Below are 16,056 nucleotides of genomic sequence, written 5' to 3'. Positions count from 1 at the left end.
CAAGAGATGGGTTAACAATTTATAGCTGTTCTGCAGCAATGGAGGTTGATTGAGCTTTCAAAGTTAGTGCTAGCGATTCCTACAGGTGTCCCAAATTTTTTTGATTACTTACAACTCCATATGTCTCCATAAAAGTACAAACACTGTGGTGTCGTACCTGCTTGAGCATTATTTGAACAGTATTGTACTGCAGAAAGTAGTGTGTTGTTATAAAAATGGTGAGAAAAAGGCAATTACCAATGCAAGACAGACCATCATAACATTTGAAAGTGTAAGTTTTTCCTACAGAGAAATTGCGAAGAAAGTCAAGGTGTCAGCGAGTACGGTTTCCTTCACCATCAAAAAGCACTGAGAAACTGGGGGAAACGATGACAGGAAACCGCAACAGAATCAGAAGACAGGTTTTTGAGAGTCAACAGCTGGTTTGCTAGGCGGCTCACAGGAACACAGCTTCAAACACAGCCTAATAGCAGTTGTAGGCACATCTCAGTTTCATCTGTGAAGAGAAGCTTCATGTTGCAGGTTTTACAAGTCGATTTGCAGCATGAAAGCCATCAGAAACCTAAGACATCAGAATAAGAAAAAGAGGCTTGTCTGAGCCATGAAACATCACCAATAGACTACTGAAGACTGGAAGAAGGTGTTATGGACTGATAAATAAAAATTTTAAATATTCAGTTCATCACTGAGGATTTAAGCAAAAGGATGGTTCCGCACTGTGTGACATCAGCTTTCAAACATGGAGGAGGAAGCATAATGTTCTATGGCTGTTTTGCTTTGTGAGAGAGTGAGAGGCACACACTGAAGACGGCTACCACAGCATTCTGCGGCGCCATGCAGTTGCCTCTGGAATGCGCCTAGTTGGTGAGGAGTTCATTGTACAGCAGGAAAATAATCCAAAACATAAGTGCAAGCTATGCCAGGACCACCTTAGGAAACAAGGATAAGGTAGTAAGCTTGAAAACATGGAGTGGCCAGCACAGTCTCTCACCTTAAACCCCATCGAGCTGGTTTGGGATGAACTGGAAAGAAGAGTGAAAGCAAAGCAACCTACAAGTGCCACACATTTAACATAAGCCATTGCCAACATTGTAGTCTATGAAAATAGTGGATACCACAGCAATTGTGCCAGCTGTCTCAAACAAAATGGTAATATGAGGTGTAGTCCTGCTTTGGATGTTCATGCAAATCAAACTTAGTTACAGGCTTTTAGGTGCTTCGCTAAATTGGAAGTATTCCTCTCTTGGTTCTCGAATTACAGTAAAGAAGTAACAGTAACATTTTTTACATATTACGTTTTGGGAACTCAGTTAACAGTTCTGCAAAATATCTTTGTACCCCACTCTGCCTTTCTTATCAGTAAGTCTGGGTGGAGCCATTGCAACACATCTTCCACGTGTATTCCTATGCCTGAGCGTGTCTGCCTCCTTTATCTTTAGCTTGTACAGATAGATTCAAACACTTAGGCCTGTGCTACCTACAGCACATATGGAATTGGGGAAGGAAAAAGCAAAAAAACAAGTTCCAGGACATTTTCAGTCTTTCCATTTTTTAAAGTTGTTGTAAGTATTACGTCTGGTGACATCCCTAGACTGTATTTGGATGGCAACAGAGAAACAACTGCAGTTATTTGTAAAGACTGGCAAGTTAAATCACCTCAACAGAATCAGCATGACTATATAAAGAGTAACTGGGGAAATATGTGCTATTAGAAGCTGGCACCTAAAATAGGGGTTATTAGAAACTGGCATTAAAACTCTAAAGACCAGTATTTACTTTTTTTTCACACACTTTTAGAGTCTCTGGCAAATTTTCTTGTCTTAGCAGGAACCTTTGAACACTTAGGTGTTTAAACATCAGATAGGTATTCTTGTGATCAACAGATTTGTTAGCCTGTTCAGACATTTAAGTCTAATATAAAATAATTCCACTTGTCTAGATTCCAGTTTCAGCTGCTGACAGAAATTTCTTGCTTCAAAAAGTTCCTGTTATCCACAACACCAGAGGTACATCTTCGCGGGGTGGGGGGGCTGATAAGTAGACTCCCAGCAGCACAAACTGCAGGCTGACATCCATCAACAGTAGGTGATTGTACATTTTACGATGTGGAGGAAATCATAGTTAATGGTCCTAATAGTGCAGTGGATCCCATTTTTGGGCTAGGAAGTGAAGTATTCCACAGCTTTGGCTTTGTTTATTGTATCCTCTACATTTTGCTGTATAGGTGGAAATATTTTAAAGTGATTAAATTAATACTGCAAATGCATGTTGTTTTTTTCAGGTCTGTGCTAGCACAGCTGTAGAAAAGCAGTCTTCAGTGGAGATATCACACTTGTGTATTTTCACTAATGATTCTACCAGACTGATGATGATCTGGGCCCGTATCCCTAAAGAATCTTTGTGCAAAAAGTGGCTCCTAGCGGCCAAATTCTAAGAAAATTCTCAGAGTCATGACGTTTTCTTAGAATTTCCCCTAAAAGTGATACGACAATCCCAGTTAATATAAAAGCTATTCCTCAAGATTCCTAGCGCTTAAAAGGGCTCCTAAGGCGAGATCTGCTAAGAGCAGGGAAGAGGACTTTTAGTGGCTTAGGAGTTCCCCTAAGCAGCTGCACAAAATGGCCAACAGAAGAGGCAGGAGAGATGTCCTGCAAACACTGGATGACAGGGAATTATTGAGACGCTACAGATTGGATCGTGCAGGAATCATGTTTGTGGTGGATCTCCTTAGAGATGCAACTACTTCACCAACTCGACGCCACAACACTATTACACCGGAGACGAAAGTAATCACAACCCTGAGGTATTTGGCAACCGGGAAAATGCAACAATGCAGCAGTGATGACTTGGGTCTGCAATCACAGACATTGCTAAAAGCTGAGCCGTGTTACCCTCGTTAAGACCACACTGGACTTGTAACGTTGTGATTTCTACTTCATTAAGGACAGCCCCTTGAGATAGGCCATCTTGTTTTCAACAGGGTCCATATGGGAGTGAAAGTACAAAATATGTCAGCTAGGATATTAATATGTATATAATAAGACACAAATCATTATTTGAACAGGGTGTAATGAGTTTAAGTTTTCACATATTTTAGATTCTAATGTTAGGCTATAACCCCTACAGCTTACTATTCATTTTCCAGATATTTTCTTGAATGTGAAATATTATTTACAATTACAGTCAGCATAAGATTAGAGTGTATAATTATGTTTATTGATTTGAGGGTACATCCTTTGCTCATTATCACCAAAAGCTCATTTCCATCAAACTTGTAGGATCAACCAATCACGGCTTTTGAAATGATGACTCATACCTAGCAACGGGGTCAACCACACCTCCTCACTAAGATAGGATTTCCCATCCATTCCTTGCTCAGAGTTCACTGAAAATGTTCTGGAATCACTTCTAAGCTAAAACTCCTGGCAAGGAATTTTTAGGTTAAGTTAGGAGCTCTCTGAGAGGATTCTCAGAATCTTTAGGGATACGGGCCCTGGTATTTCTCTCGCAGTATGTGACATTTCTCCCTATGCAAGGAAAAACTTTCTAACTTGAAAGCACATTGGGGGAAAAAAAGAAAGAAAGGGGTGTCAATATATTTGCTGTTGGGGAAATTCGGCAGGCTGACATTGTTGGCAGTTTGGATTCTTAATTTGGCCGCGTGCTATGAGGAAGCTTAGCTGATTAATTCATTTTTGGCCAGGTGGTAATCTTCCTTTTTTCTTAGTGGCATGCTCCTTCATGTTCATCCTGAATGTATGAGATACTTGAATACCAACTTTAGTACTTGGTAAATGCAAGTTCTGGCTTATACCGCTGTTGTTCTTAAGTGCTTTTCATACACACAAGTCACCACAGTGAGAAAAAGATTCATGAGATGTCGGAGGAGACGTTTGAAGCACCATTTGCTCGAGTTTCGTTGAGTAACCGTACTTAGTAGTAATAGTAGCCACTGTAGTTGTATCACAAGTTGTGTTGGAGCGGTTTCTGAGAAAATTAAATCACACCTCACAGGCCTGTGGGGTGCTGCTGGGTATTTTTTTTTAAAGAGACCGTATAAGAGTGATGTCTCAGCACACAAATGAGCACGCTACACCTCCATAATAGCAAGAAAACCTCACACTGAGGTATTAACTTGTATGAAAACAAAAATGGCACATAAACTTTTAGCGCATGAATCGATGTGTGTGTTAATGTGGTGCTTGCAAATGATCTTTATTGTTCGGAGCATTGGTGGATCATCGAGTTTGGTTTGTGAATGCTCAAAGTTCTGCTCTATCGCAGACTTATTTTGAGAAAAATCAGAGCGTAATGAAATAGGATATCACTTTTTTTTTTTTTTGAAAACGAGCCAGTCAAGCATAAAGTCCAAGGCCACATTTCTTTCCCAGCCCTCCCCTGCCCACACACACACACGTTTGTATGCATGCAGACAGTCTCACATGACTGTGCTTTTGCTCAAAGTTGTGCATAAAAAGAGAACGTGTGAGTTCCACTATAATGTTCAATTTAAGTCTTCCTTTTGTTCAGTTTTTGCCGCCCCTCGTCTCGTGGTGCACGGTGTAGATGGGGTAATCTCAACTGGAATATGATTCATAAGCATTAAATAGGACTCACTGCTAGCCAGGTTTCGCTTTTCCCTTTGAACAGTTACTTTGAGAAGCAGAAGGCAGAGTGGCAGAAGGAGACGCATGAGCCTGCCATTCCAGAATCCCTTGCTGCCGCCGCAGCCGCAGCACAGCAACTTCAGGTGTCCAGGAAGCAAGATGCCCGTCAGACAGCCACCTTCAGACAGCAACCTCCACCTATGAAGGTATTACCTACACACAGATAATGATGCCAAAGCACTGTGAATTTAACTGACATAAACTTCAGCTATTTCTACACCAATCAGGCATAACATTCTCACCACCCGTCTAATATTGGGTCGGTCCCCCTTTTACTGCCAAAACGGCTCCGACCCTCAGACCCGATCTGCAGACCCTCCACTAGACCCCTGAAGGTGTGCTGTGGTATCATAGCAACAGATACTTTCACTCCTGTAGTTGAGAGGTGGGATCTCCATGTATCAGACTTGTTTGTCCAGCACGTTCCACAGATGCTCGACTTTGGAGGCCAAGTCAACACCTCAAACTCGTTGTTGTGCTTCTCAAACCATTCCTGAACTATTTCTGCTTTGTGGCAGAACACGTTAATGGTCTGCAAAAGTGGTAGGTGGTACGGGTCAACCTGGCAGAACAATATCCAAAGCATTGCGCTGCTTCTGCTGGCTTGCCTTCTTCCCATAGGGCATCCTAGTGTCATGTAGTCCTTGGGTAAGTAACGCACATACACCTGATTCATCAGACCAGGCCACTGTCTTCCATTACTCCGTGGTCCAGTTCTAATGCCAATCTTGGGTCTTTCGGTGGTGGACATGGGTCAGCATGGGCAGCCTGATTGGTCTGCAGCCCTGTAAACAACAAACTGTGATGCTCTGTGTATTCTGACACCTTTCTGTCAGAACCAGCGTTAACTTTTTCAGCAGTTTGAGCCACGGGACCTCGTCTCTTGGATCAGACTAGACAAGCCAGACTTCACTCCTCACATGCGTCAGTGATCCTTGACCGTCTATGACCCTGTCAGTGGTTCACCACTGTTCCTTCCTCGGACTTTACATAGATACAGTGGGGCAAAAAAGTATTTAGTCAGCCACTGATTGTGCAAGTTCCCCCACTTAAAATGATGACAGAGGTCAGTAATTTGCACCAGAGGTACACTTCAACTGTCAGAGACAGAATGTGAAAAAAAAATCCATGAATTCACATGGTAGGATTTGTAAAGAATTTATTCGTAAATCAGGGTGGAAAATAAGTATTTGGTCACCTCAAACAAGGAAAATCTCTGGCTCTCACAGACCTGTAACGTCTTCTGTAAGAAGCTTTTCTGTCCCCCACTCGTTACCTGTATGAATGGCAACTGTTTGAACTCATCATCTGTATAAAAGACACCTGTCCACAGCCTCAAACAGTCAGACTCCAAACTCCGCCATGGCCAAGACCAAAGAGCTTTCGAAGGACACCAGGAAAAGTATTGTAGACCTGCACCAGACTGGGAAGAGTGAATCTACAATAGGCAAGCAGCTTGGTGTGAAAAAATCAACTGTGGGAGCAATCATTAGAAAATGGAAGACATACAAGACCACTGATAATCTCCCTGGATCTGGGGCTCCACGCAAGATCTCATCCCGTGGGGTCAAAATGATCATGAGAACGGTGAGCAACGATCCCAGAACCACACGGGGGGACCTGGTGAATGACCTGCAGAGAGCTGGGACCAAAGTAACAAAGGTCACCATCAGTAACACACTACAACGGCAGGGAATCAAATCCCGCAGTGCCAGACGTGTTCCGCTGCTGAAGCCAGTGCATGTCCAGGCCCGTCTGAAGTTTGCCAGAGAGCACATGGATGATACAGCAGAGGATTGGGAGAATGTCATGTGGTCAGATGAAACCAAAGTAGAACTTTTTGGTATAAACTCAACTTGTCGTGTTTGGAGGAAGAAGAATACTGAGTTGCATCCCAAGAACACCATACCTACTGTGAAGCATGGGGGTGGAAACATCATGCTATGGGGCTGTTTTTCTGCCAAGGGGACAGGACGACTGATCCGTGTTAAGGACAGAATGAATGGGGCCATGTATCGTGAGATTTTGAGCCAAAACCTCCTTCCATCTGTGAGAACTTTGAAGATGAAACGAGGCTGGGTCTTCCAACATGACAATGATCCAAAACACACCGCCCGGGCAACAAAGGAGTGGCTCCGTAAGAAGCATTTGAAAGTCCTGGAGTGGCCTAGCCAGTCTCCAGACCTCAACCCCATAGAAAATCTGTGGCGGGAGTTGAAAGTCCGTGTTGCTCGGCGACAGCCCCAAAACATCACTGCTCTCGAGAAGATCTGCATGGAGGAATGGGCCAAAATACCAGCTACTGTGTGTGCAAACCTGGTAAAGACCTATAGTAAACGTTTGACCTCTGTTATTGCCAACAAAGGTTATGTTACAAAGTATTGGGTTGTATTTTTGTTATTGACCAAATACTTATTTTCCACCCTGATTTACGAATAAATTCTTTACAAATCCTACCATGTGGATTCATGGATTTTTTTTTCACATTCTGTCTCTCACAGTTGAAGTGTACCTCTGGTGCAAATTACTGACCTCTGTCATCATTTTAGGTGGGGGAACTTGCACAATCGGTGGCTGACTAAATACTTTTTTGCCCCACTGTATATACACTGCCAGTCAAAAGTCTTAGAACACCATATTTAAAAAAATAAATGGTACAGAGGTAAGTGATGAACTAACTGAAGTTTTTTTTTAGTAGTAAGGTTATCCAAAACTGAAAATGATGTATATTTCAGCTATCCAAAAAGGTTTTTATTTCAAGGAACAAGAGATGGGTTAACAATTTATAGCTGTTCTGCAGCAATGGAGGTTGATTGAGCTTTCAAAGTTAGTGCTAGCGATTCCTACAGGTGTCCCAAATTTTTTTGATTACTTACAACTCCATATGTCTCCATAAAAGTACAAACACTGTGGTGTCGTACCTGCTTGAGCATTATTTGAACAGTATTGTACTGTTGCCCCACTGTACTGACCACTGTAGACTGGGAACATCCCACAAGAGCTGCAGTTTTTTAAACTCTGACCCAGTCATTTAGCCATCAGTTTGGCCTTTTGTCAAACTCTCTCAAATCTTTACACTTGCCCATTTTTCCTGCTTCTAAAATCAGCTTTGGGGACAAAATAAGGACAAAAGATCAATTTAATTTGTGACCTGCCCACTTTTCATTGCTTGTGGCTATTTCTGTACAAGTTGATGAGTTTAACTTGTGTCTTTCTTTAGTGGTGCTTCAGTCAACAGACACTATCCGATGGATTACGTAGCTGCATGAAACCTGTGGTCCCTCTTATCTGTACAACACAAGAAAGTCCTCAAATTAAGTTCTCGCACTAACCACCTCCACCTTTCTCCAGGCTTGCCTGTCCTGCCACCAGCAGATTCATCGTAACGCTCCCATCTGTCCATTATGCAAGGCTAAAAGCCGCTCCCGCAACCCAAAGAAGCCCAAGAGGAAGCCAGATGAGTAGACTCCCACCTTTAGCTTCAGAGGAGTATAAAGACAACTGGTCCAAGACACTGACCTTGAATCAGCCGTGTACAGTCCACGACTGGTCTGACAGGTCTGTGTTTCCAGTTTCCACACAGTCCCCCCAGTTTAACAAACTGTCTTAGTAACTTGCTCCTAACCTGTCAAGATTTGGTTGAGCATCTAGTAATGTTATTTTGTAGTTTTTCCAGTGCTTTGGATGTGTTTATATGTAATGTACGACTTCCATGGTAGTTTATTAGCACCTGACAATTGTAATTGTAATAATGCAGAAAATTTGAACTTGTCTGAATAATGTTGCCCGTGTTGCTATTGGTTATTGCCTTGGATATTTTACTGTATTTTCTCGTTTCTTTTGCAGTGCATGCCTGCTGCCACGGCTGTCTGTTGTGTTTTTGTTTTGTTTTTTTGTGCCAAGATAAAATCGAATAGGTTTAAAAGTGAAATGCAACACAGTGTTGTTTTAATGTTTACAGTGTTTCAGTAACCACCAAAACTGGAGGGGAAAAAAGGCCAGACTCATTTGCTTTGAATAGTTTTGTGTGTTTAATACAATGATAAGAAAATAAACTGCTGTTTTGTACTAACCCTGTTAGTGTGCATTTCCCCCCCCCCCACCACCACTATTACACTCAAAACAAAGGCTGGACATTTGTGTTATTTAGGGGTGTGAATGTAAACAGCTGCTGCCGAGCAGTGCAAGTTGGTGGGTTTAGCCTGTGTTTGAAAATAAAGAGGCAAGAATATGTTCGACTGCACTTACGCCACTGTCCCTCGCGCCATTAATACCGCAGCTGTCATGTCTGCAGCTATCTGTCTGAAAAAGGACAGCGAGGTCTCCTAAATGAGTTCCTGTAGCTTTTTTGTCAGGGTAACCCCTCATTTCATCTGTTGCCAGGGCAACTCCACGTTCCTTAGCGGTTGCTAAGGAAACCCAGGTTGCTGTGACCTGCATATCTTTGCCAAGTAGTTCCTCTCAGATCCAGAGAGGGGCATTGGAGGGCTTTGAGAGATTCTGTGCCAACTCCCCCTAAAGTGTCCAATCCTATAAGAGAAAAAAACCCAGAATCAGATAACAGATGTGATCAGTTACTCTGACATGCATGTAAGCTGGCGGGTTAGCTTAAGATGATCACCCCTTAACAGTTACTTACCCAAACGTGTGTTTAGTCTGGACTTTAGGGCTTGGATCTGCAGTTGTGTCTTTTTCCTCCTGATAAAAGTTTTCAAGGCCAGAGAAGCCTGTTCCTGCGCGCACACGGTGCACACAGCGGGACCGTGCAGCTCCACCTCTGCAGCCTGTCAACAAATAAGAGCACATGAAGGCTGAAACAGCCGTAATGACATCCAGACAGGGCGAAACAGAGTCACACAAGGATGTTTCATAACCCGTCTCATCTCCTCCTTCAAGGTTTTGATCCTCAGCATCGTAACTAGTTGAAAGGGGGCGTGTGGGACAGCGGGACCTTGACCCACATGAGGGGAGGCTGGGTCTATGTTGCGTTCAAGAACATGGAGGTTACTCCCTCTGTGCGCTGATGCAACTTGTCTCTCAGTTTCGGACCAGTTGCTCCCTTTGGCTCCTCCATGTTTGTGCTCCCGGGGGCACTGGCGCTTGTTCCGGACACGAGAAATCATTGTTCTGCAGTAGTTTCTCAGCGCTTCCTCTGCTTCCATTCTGTGCCAAACAGACGCAGAGCTTCACTGCTATCTATTTAAACGATAAAGTGGCATTCAAGAAAATGAATACCGCAACCGATTAACCTCGACTACGTTTAGCTTATGGCGCTAAATTAAGTGTTGGCACCAAGTGTTTATTTTTTGGGAGGGATAACAGAGTATCTAAACCAGTCGTTGTTGTTTAGCTAAACCAGGCCCTAGTAAAACAATTGAAAACGTGGCACACGGCTCATTAAGAAAGTGGCTTTCCCAACACGTCACCCGCTTCTTTAGTTTTTACTACAGCTGCACTTCCTGCCATCACTGCGCCACTACCTCCATCTGGCGGTCGACGGGGGAATTTAAAGGGTACCAATAAAGCATATTTAGTTTTTTTCTTTTCTTTCAATTCAATTAAATTAAGAAACTATTTCTAGACTTTAATAAAACAGAACATTATTGTTCTTGATGTTATTATTATTACATTATTGTTTTATTAAGGGCTAGGTGAAGTTTCTTAAATTTCTTTGCAAGCTCCTTTGACTACGATGACCTGGATGACTGAGAACCTTCACAGACTTAAATTAAGAAACTTCTTACTTTAAAAAAGAGAGCGATGTTGTGCAGTTAGTTACACATATGTTTATTTAAAAGAAATTTAAAAATGGGACTGTTGTGTTTAAAATTTGGTGCTATTTTGTGTGCAATGTATTAATTGTAAAAATTATAAAAGTAGTACAGTCAAGTTTAGGGACACAATACTTTTTTGATGTGATATGTCACAGCAGGGAATGTGACGTGAAGGACTAAACATTTCCAGCAACCGCATTGCTTTCATGGTCTGCATAGTTTATTTTCAATCTGTCTCACTGATGTTATTAGTTTGGCTGTGGTAAAAAAAAAAGCCCACTGTATTTCTTATTGCATTTTTATTCCAGCTTAGAGATTGCGCCATTTTTCAGTCCGTGTTCTTGAAGTTTGCATTAAAAGCCAGTCCTCCATGTCTGTATTTAATTGCTCTTTGTGCTCAAATAAATTAAAACCTCTTCGTGGGGTTTGAACAATGCTAGGAATCTGGTGTCTTGTGCCATCTGCTGAAAGAGTGCTGCGTGTCAGAGCCTCCCTTCTGAACGTGGGACAGCATGAAGACATGGGTGGGTTTGGCAGGGTAACAGCTGACTGGCTTCCTCTCTGAAGACCCTGACAGTCACACAGCTGACACTCACCAAAATGGCTCCCTCAGTGTGAACCAGGCAAAGCGGGGTGATGACAGGACACATGCAGCAGAATAACCACTCTTCTTAGAAAAGAAATATAGAAGCGCAGCACCTTTCAGCTTAACATGCCACACACGCTGACCTGTGGCAAAGAGACAGCAATGTCCCAGAGATAAGTCACACTGGGCAATCGCTAAGTGTCACAACTCTATCACCTTTCTAATTATAAACATGAGACTCAAGTCTCCAAGAATGGAAGTTTAGTCAGGCCCATCTGTGGCCTAAAATTAGCCCCCAAACACCCCCCACCCCACCCCAGAAAGGAGCTCTGGCACCTTTGTCAGTTTAAGCACACACATACACACACAGCGCACACTGCACTTTTCTCAACTCGTTGCACCAGTGGAAGCATTGGGCATTCCTCAAGGACCTTTACTTCACGTGACTTGTGTTTTATTGGAGCTCTGAAAGGGTTTCGACTTATCCCGTTGGAAACACCATCAACAAGCAACAAGGTGAGGTAGGTGTCTTCCCAGTGTAAATCCCACACTGCTGCAGTTGCAGTTGGCACAAACTGATTTATCTCGTGATTGCGGTGTATGCTTGTGAGCCTTATTCTTTCATGTTTCTGCTATTCTGATGTTAAAAAATGAGTCTTAACAAAACATAAGCCGATAGACAAGTTATGGTGTTATGGTCTTTCTCTGCTGTTGCAGATGAAAGGGTTTTAACTTGAACTAGCGTGGAGTCCCAGTATGGTTCTGGGCCGAGCTGCCAACATGAGTTTGATGGACATTTCTAAGATCTTCTCCCTGCTCCAGCCGAAGGAGGAGGATGAGGACGGCGAGCAGAGTCAGGCTCTGAACAACGCCGTGAGCAGCGACGATGTAGCTCTGCTCTCAGAGCTTCTGTCTCAGGAGGATTACAGAAAGTCTATCAATGCTCGAAGTGGGTGGGGGGTCCCCGTAACTCCCTTGCGCACTGCTGCTGCATTGGGACATCTGAGGTGCCTGGAGCTGCTACTGGGGCACGGAGCAGAGGTGAGACTTTGTGGAGAGGATGATGAAATGTTGAGGGTGTAACAAGTTGCCTTCATTTTTTTATTAACAAAAATGACATTTTGGACTTGGACATCATGGATTTTTTCTTTTTATTTTGTTCAAAGGGAAGAGTAATAAAACAAGGTGTGATATTACAATATATTGCATCATTACATTTTACAATTTGGGCATTAAAGCTGGCGTAAGGATTTTTTAAATTCGAACAATAGATCAAATTTTTAAGTGCAGTGTGGAAGCAGTTACTAGGAGTCACAAGACCAACACAGTCCAACTTCGCAGCACGTCTCAGTTCTGCAGAGCATCTATTAGATGCTTCTTTGGGTTTTTCAAGCTATTAACAATGTTTCTCTTTGTTTCCAGTGCATTCAGTGCACAAGCCAGCAGATGTCTATAAACAGATTTGCAGAACGAATTGATTATCTTCAGTCAAAGCCTAATCAGTAGCCTTGGGGGGTTAGATTTCCCACAGCAGCAGAGCAGAGTCAACATTGTCAGTTCAACATTTCACTTACAGTGAGCTACAGAGCTGCTAACCATGTCGTACTGAGGTAAAGGTGACAGCTTGCGGTGGCACACATGTGGATGTTGGGTTGTGCAAATGATACCTTCACTTAGAAGGGTGTTAAACTGTGATCCAGTCACTTACTCGCATGCACACAGGACGGTATTTGATACTTACTCAGGGGAAAAGTCCTTGCGGTGATAAATCAGTGGCGTAATTTCTTGTATCAACAAACTTTGTTTCTACTTTTGAAAAAAGCCTGTTGGTTTCTTATGTCTGAATCCAGGTTGACAGCTTGGACGTGAAGGCCCAGACGCCTCTGTTCACAGCTGTCAGTGGGAAACATCTGGACTGTGTAGTTTCACTGCTGAATGCTGGAGCAGATCCCAATGGCAGCCAGTACAACAACTGCTCCCCGGTGCTGACCGCTGCCCGAGAGGGTGACGTCGACATACTCAGAGAGCTGCTTCGGTTTGGAGCTGAGGTAGATGTGAAGCCCAAAGTCCCCGAATGGGCCTCCAACGCCACAGCGTGCAGAGGGCCCCTCTACATCTCAGCTGTGTATGGACACTTGGACTGCTTTAAACTGCTCCTTCTTCACGGTGCAAATTCCAACTACAACTGCACGGATGAGAAAATGTTGGCCAGGATCAAACAGCCGAAGACAGTTTTGGAGGTGTGTCTCCGCTACGGCTGTGGGGTGGAGTACATTCAGCTTCTTATAGACTTTGGAGCAGACGTCTATCTGCCGACACTCATCATTGACAAAACCACTAAGCAGAACGAAGCTCTGCTTCTTCTCCTCAAGGAGAGAGGTGAGAGCGAGTCACACCTGAATTTAATTTAAAATCCTTCTCCTCACATACAAAATCTTGAATGATCAGATCCCATGATGATAGAGCTTTGCTTTCACGCTGCAGCCTAACTTATTGTTCTTAGAGTTTCTGAAGTAGAATGGGAGACAGAGCCTTCAGACCCCTCGCCTCTGGAACCAGCTCCCAGTTTGAATTCAGGGAACAAACATCCTCTGTGCTTTTGAAATTAGACTCAAAACTTTCCTTTTGGGTTTTTTTTTTATAAAGGTTATAGCAAGGATGGATCAGGTGACTTTCAACCATCACTTAGTTATGCTGTAATAGGCTCAGGCTGCAGGGGGCTGTCCCGTGATGCAATGAGGATTTCTTTACTCTTTACATTTCACATGCGTTTATACACCACTGCTGCATGCCATTCAATTTTATATTCTCTCGTCTTTCTTCTTTACACGAACCAGTCATGGCAGAAGTGCTGCCCCTCCCTGAGCCCGGTTCTGCCAGAGGTTTCTTCCTGTTCAAAGGAAGTTTTTTCTTCCTACAGTCACCATGCGCTCGCTCATAGGGGATCATCTGATGGTTGTGGTTTTCCCTTTAATACTCTGTGGGGTCTTTACCTAAATTGTCGTAAAGTGCCTTTTGTTATGAGTTGGTGCTATAATACCTCAGCATACAAATGTTGTTTTCTGTTTCTTCAACAGTTTGCCCCAAATCTCTGATGTCACAGGCTCGACTGGCAATCAGAGGATACCTCCCTTTTGCTAACAAGGAGCCTGCAATTGACAGCTTGGACATTCCTCTGATCCTGAGAAATTACTTGAAACATGAAACCTCAGACGCCATGTGATGCTTTTCTTCTTTTTTAAAATTTTTCTTTCTTTTATACATTTTTAAAATTTTTACCAGAACAAGCTAAAGGACTGTTTTACATCCGAATTGTTTGTAGCTGTGAAGTCAGATGATTTTCTTTCATGTCTATGAAGCTTTTAGAAGCAAAAGGAGGGCTCCATGTTGGAAAATCCACTGTATCTTTGGGAAGTGTAACAACATCAGTGGCCACTAGAGACCACAGTAACACCATACGTTGTGGATATCAAAATCTGAGGCTCCTCACAGGCACTATTGTTATTCTGATATTACCTCACTAAATCCACTTTGGCTCACTCCTTCACTCGGGTAACATTACACAGACACATGTAGTCACCTTACTTATTTAGACATCCAGACACACACACACACACACACACACACACACACTGTCTGCACCACAACAGGATGTCTTAGATCTTGCCTGAAAAACATTCTTGTGTCTTTGGACTTCAAAACACCAGGAAGCAGAATGAAAAGCCTCCACTTCAGCGCCTCCAGCTGGGAGAATATGTTTCCATAACGCTCATTACTTATTGATTAGAGCATAATTATTTTCAGGATTCAATTTTAGTGTTTAGAAGTTTGTTGATTTAAAAAAAAAGTTTTCTTTTGTGTGTGTGTGTGATTAGTGATTACCACTGTAATATTATTTATCGTACATAATATACCCTGGAATTAATGTGTCAACTGTTAGGAATGGGCCCTACAAACAAACAGGAGATGATGTCACACGACAGGAAGGCCAGCACAATGCTCTCACTCACAGACTGATGCCTCGAACCCTCCCCCCCGCAGTTCTGTAGTTTTATTTTCAACAAAAAGTACAGCTATATCAGATATGGATTGATTTTTTTTACAGCAAAGTACAACATATTCCCAGTGCTTCTGATTACATCAAAACATATAATGTACATACAGTTGACATTTCCACTCTCCCATTCACAGTTTCTGGATTGAATAGGCATTATTTTTCAGGTTTTTCATCTCTACAACAAATAATCAAACTCAAAAGCCAGCAAGAAAGAAAATGACAAATGTTTGCATATGATGACAAAGGATATGGATTCTGTGAGTACATTTTTCACTTGAAAAAAAAAAAATCCAGACACCCCCCCCCCTCCCAAACCAAACCCTGAAACCAGATGGTAATATACAATGAATAGTGTCCAAATGTGGGATGTCAGTCTTCTGTTTGTTGCCATTGAACACCAACATCGGCATATGGCTCATTGAAGACTTTTACCCTGACTATTCTGGAACAGCACAGGACTGCATAACCGACTCCAAGGAGTTCCTACTGAAGATGTTGCTATGCTAACTGTGAGTGAACGCGTCTACTGGCTCACCCTGGACTAGAAGGAATTACATAAATCTGTGCAACTTCTGATGCATTCAACTAACTTGGCTGCCTTAGTTATATGACTGGAAAGAGAAAGCGAAAAAACAGAAATAAATTTGCACAGAAGGCTATCCTCTCAGCTCGGAGCACAAGGTCAGATTGATAGCTTTATAAGAAAACTCAAACCGGCGTATATACATCATTGAAACCATGTGGCCAAAATGGTACTGTTTAATACTGCTGTCAATAAATACAAGCGAGGAACTGCTTTGTAATGTCAAGTCATTGTACTTAAAAGGAACAAGAGTGTGATATGAACAGCTGTGAAATACTGTGTGTGTGTCTCTTCAGGATTATGTTTATTTTTAGCCCGTCCCAAGAGGTTTCGAATTTATTCAGCTCTAAATCTATACACAAACACCCAAGATCAGTGCTAACTCATAT

The 16,056-nt window shown here is 42.6% G+C and overlaps 3 protein-coding genes across 7 annotated transcripts in view; 2 read left to right on the top strand and 1 right to left on the bottom strand.

Moving 5' to 3' along the window:
• The window catches only part of zc4h2 (zinc finger, C4H2 domain containing), a 15,971-nt gene extending 7,368 nt beyond the window's left edge, over window positions 1-8,603 (top strand). The window contains exons 4-5 of the mRNA XM_005719539.2: window positions 4,651-4,813; window positions 8,019-8,603. Coding sequence (XP_005719596.1) covers window positions 4,651-4,813; window positions 8,019-8,132 — 277 coding nt within the window. The 3' untranslated portion in view covers window positions 8,133-8,603. The remainder of the gene's footprint in view (window positions 1-4,650; window positions 4,814-8,018) is intronic.
• Window positions 8,604-8,677: 74 nt separating this feature from the next.
• Window positions 8,678-16,056, bottom strand: part of arhgef9a (Cdc42 guanine nucleotide exchange factor (GEF) 9a) — a 55,011-nt gene continuing 47,632 nt past the window's right edge. For all 4 annotated transcript variants that reach the window (XM_005719542.2, XM_005719544.2, XM_005719543.2 and 1 more), the window contains 2 exons: window positions 9,307-9,451; window positions 8,678-9,197 (listed from right to left, as the gene is read on the bottom strand). In XM_005719542.2, coding sequence (XP_005719599.1) covers window positions 9,077-9,197; window positions 9,307-9,451 — 266 coding nt within the window. In that variant the 3' untranslated portion in view covers window positions 8,678-9,076. The remainder of the gene's footprint in view (window positions 9,198-9,306; window positions 9,452-16,056) is intronic.
• Window positions 11,360-14,885, top strand: LOC102209291 (ankyrin repeat and SOCS box protein 12-like). 2 transcript variants are annotated; one of them, XM_005719541.1, is made up of 4 exons: window positions 11,360-11,543; window positions 11,745-12,068; window positions 12,878-13,406; window positions 14,105-14,885. In XM_005719541.1, the coding sequence occupies exons 2-4, from the start codon at window positions 11,784-11,786 to the stop codon at window positions 14,248-14,250; spliced, it is 960 nt and encodes a 319-aa protein (XP_005719598.1). In that variant the 5' UTR covers window positions 11,360-11,543; window positions 11,745-11,783; the 3' UTR covers window positions 14,251-14,885. The 2 variants fall into 2 exon arrangements, with proteins under 2 accessions (XP_005719598.1, XP_005719597.1); XM_005719540.1 differs by having other exon boundaries at window positions 11,360-11,548.

This window comes from Pundamilia nyererei, unplaced genomic scaffold (genome assembly GCF_000239375.1).
Source record: "Pundamilia nyererei isolate P.nyererei 1_Seehausen unplaced genomic scaffold, PunNye1.0 scaffold00001, whole genome shotgun sequence".
NCBI classification, from domain to species: domain Eukaryota; kingdom Metazoa; phylum Chordata; class Actinopteri; order Cichliformes; family Cichlidae; genus Pundamilia; species Pundamilia nyererei.
The sequence above is the reverse complement of the archived record's forward strand: the minus strand, read 5'-3'. Positions and strand labels throughout refer to the sequence as shown.

Bases quoted from the DNA above. Each gene is read 5' to 3' on its own strand.
- LOC102209291 (XM_005719541.1), top strand. From the start codon at position 11,784: ATGGTTCTGGGCCGAGCTGCCAACATGAGTTTGATGGACATTTCTAAG. The intron at 12,069-12,877 runs GTGAGACTTTGT...GTCTGAATCCAG, and splicing joins TACTGGGGCACGGAGCAGAG to GTTGACAGCTTGGACGTGAA. The intron at 13,407-14,104 runs GTGAGAGCGAGT...TTTCTTCAACAG, and splicing joins TCTTCTCCTCAAGGAGAGAG to TTTGCCCCAAATCTCTGATG.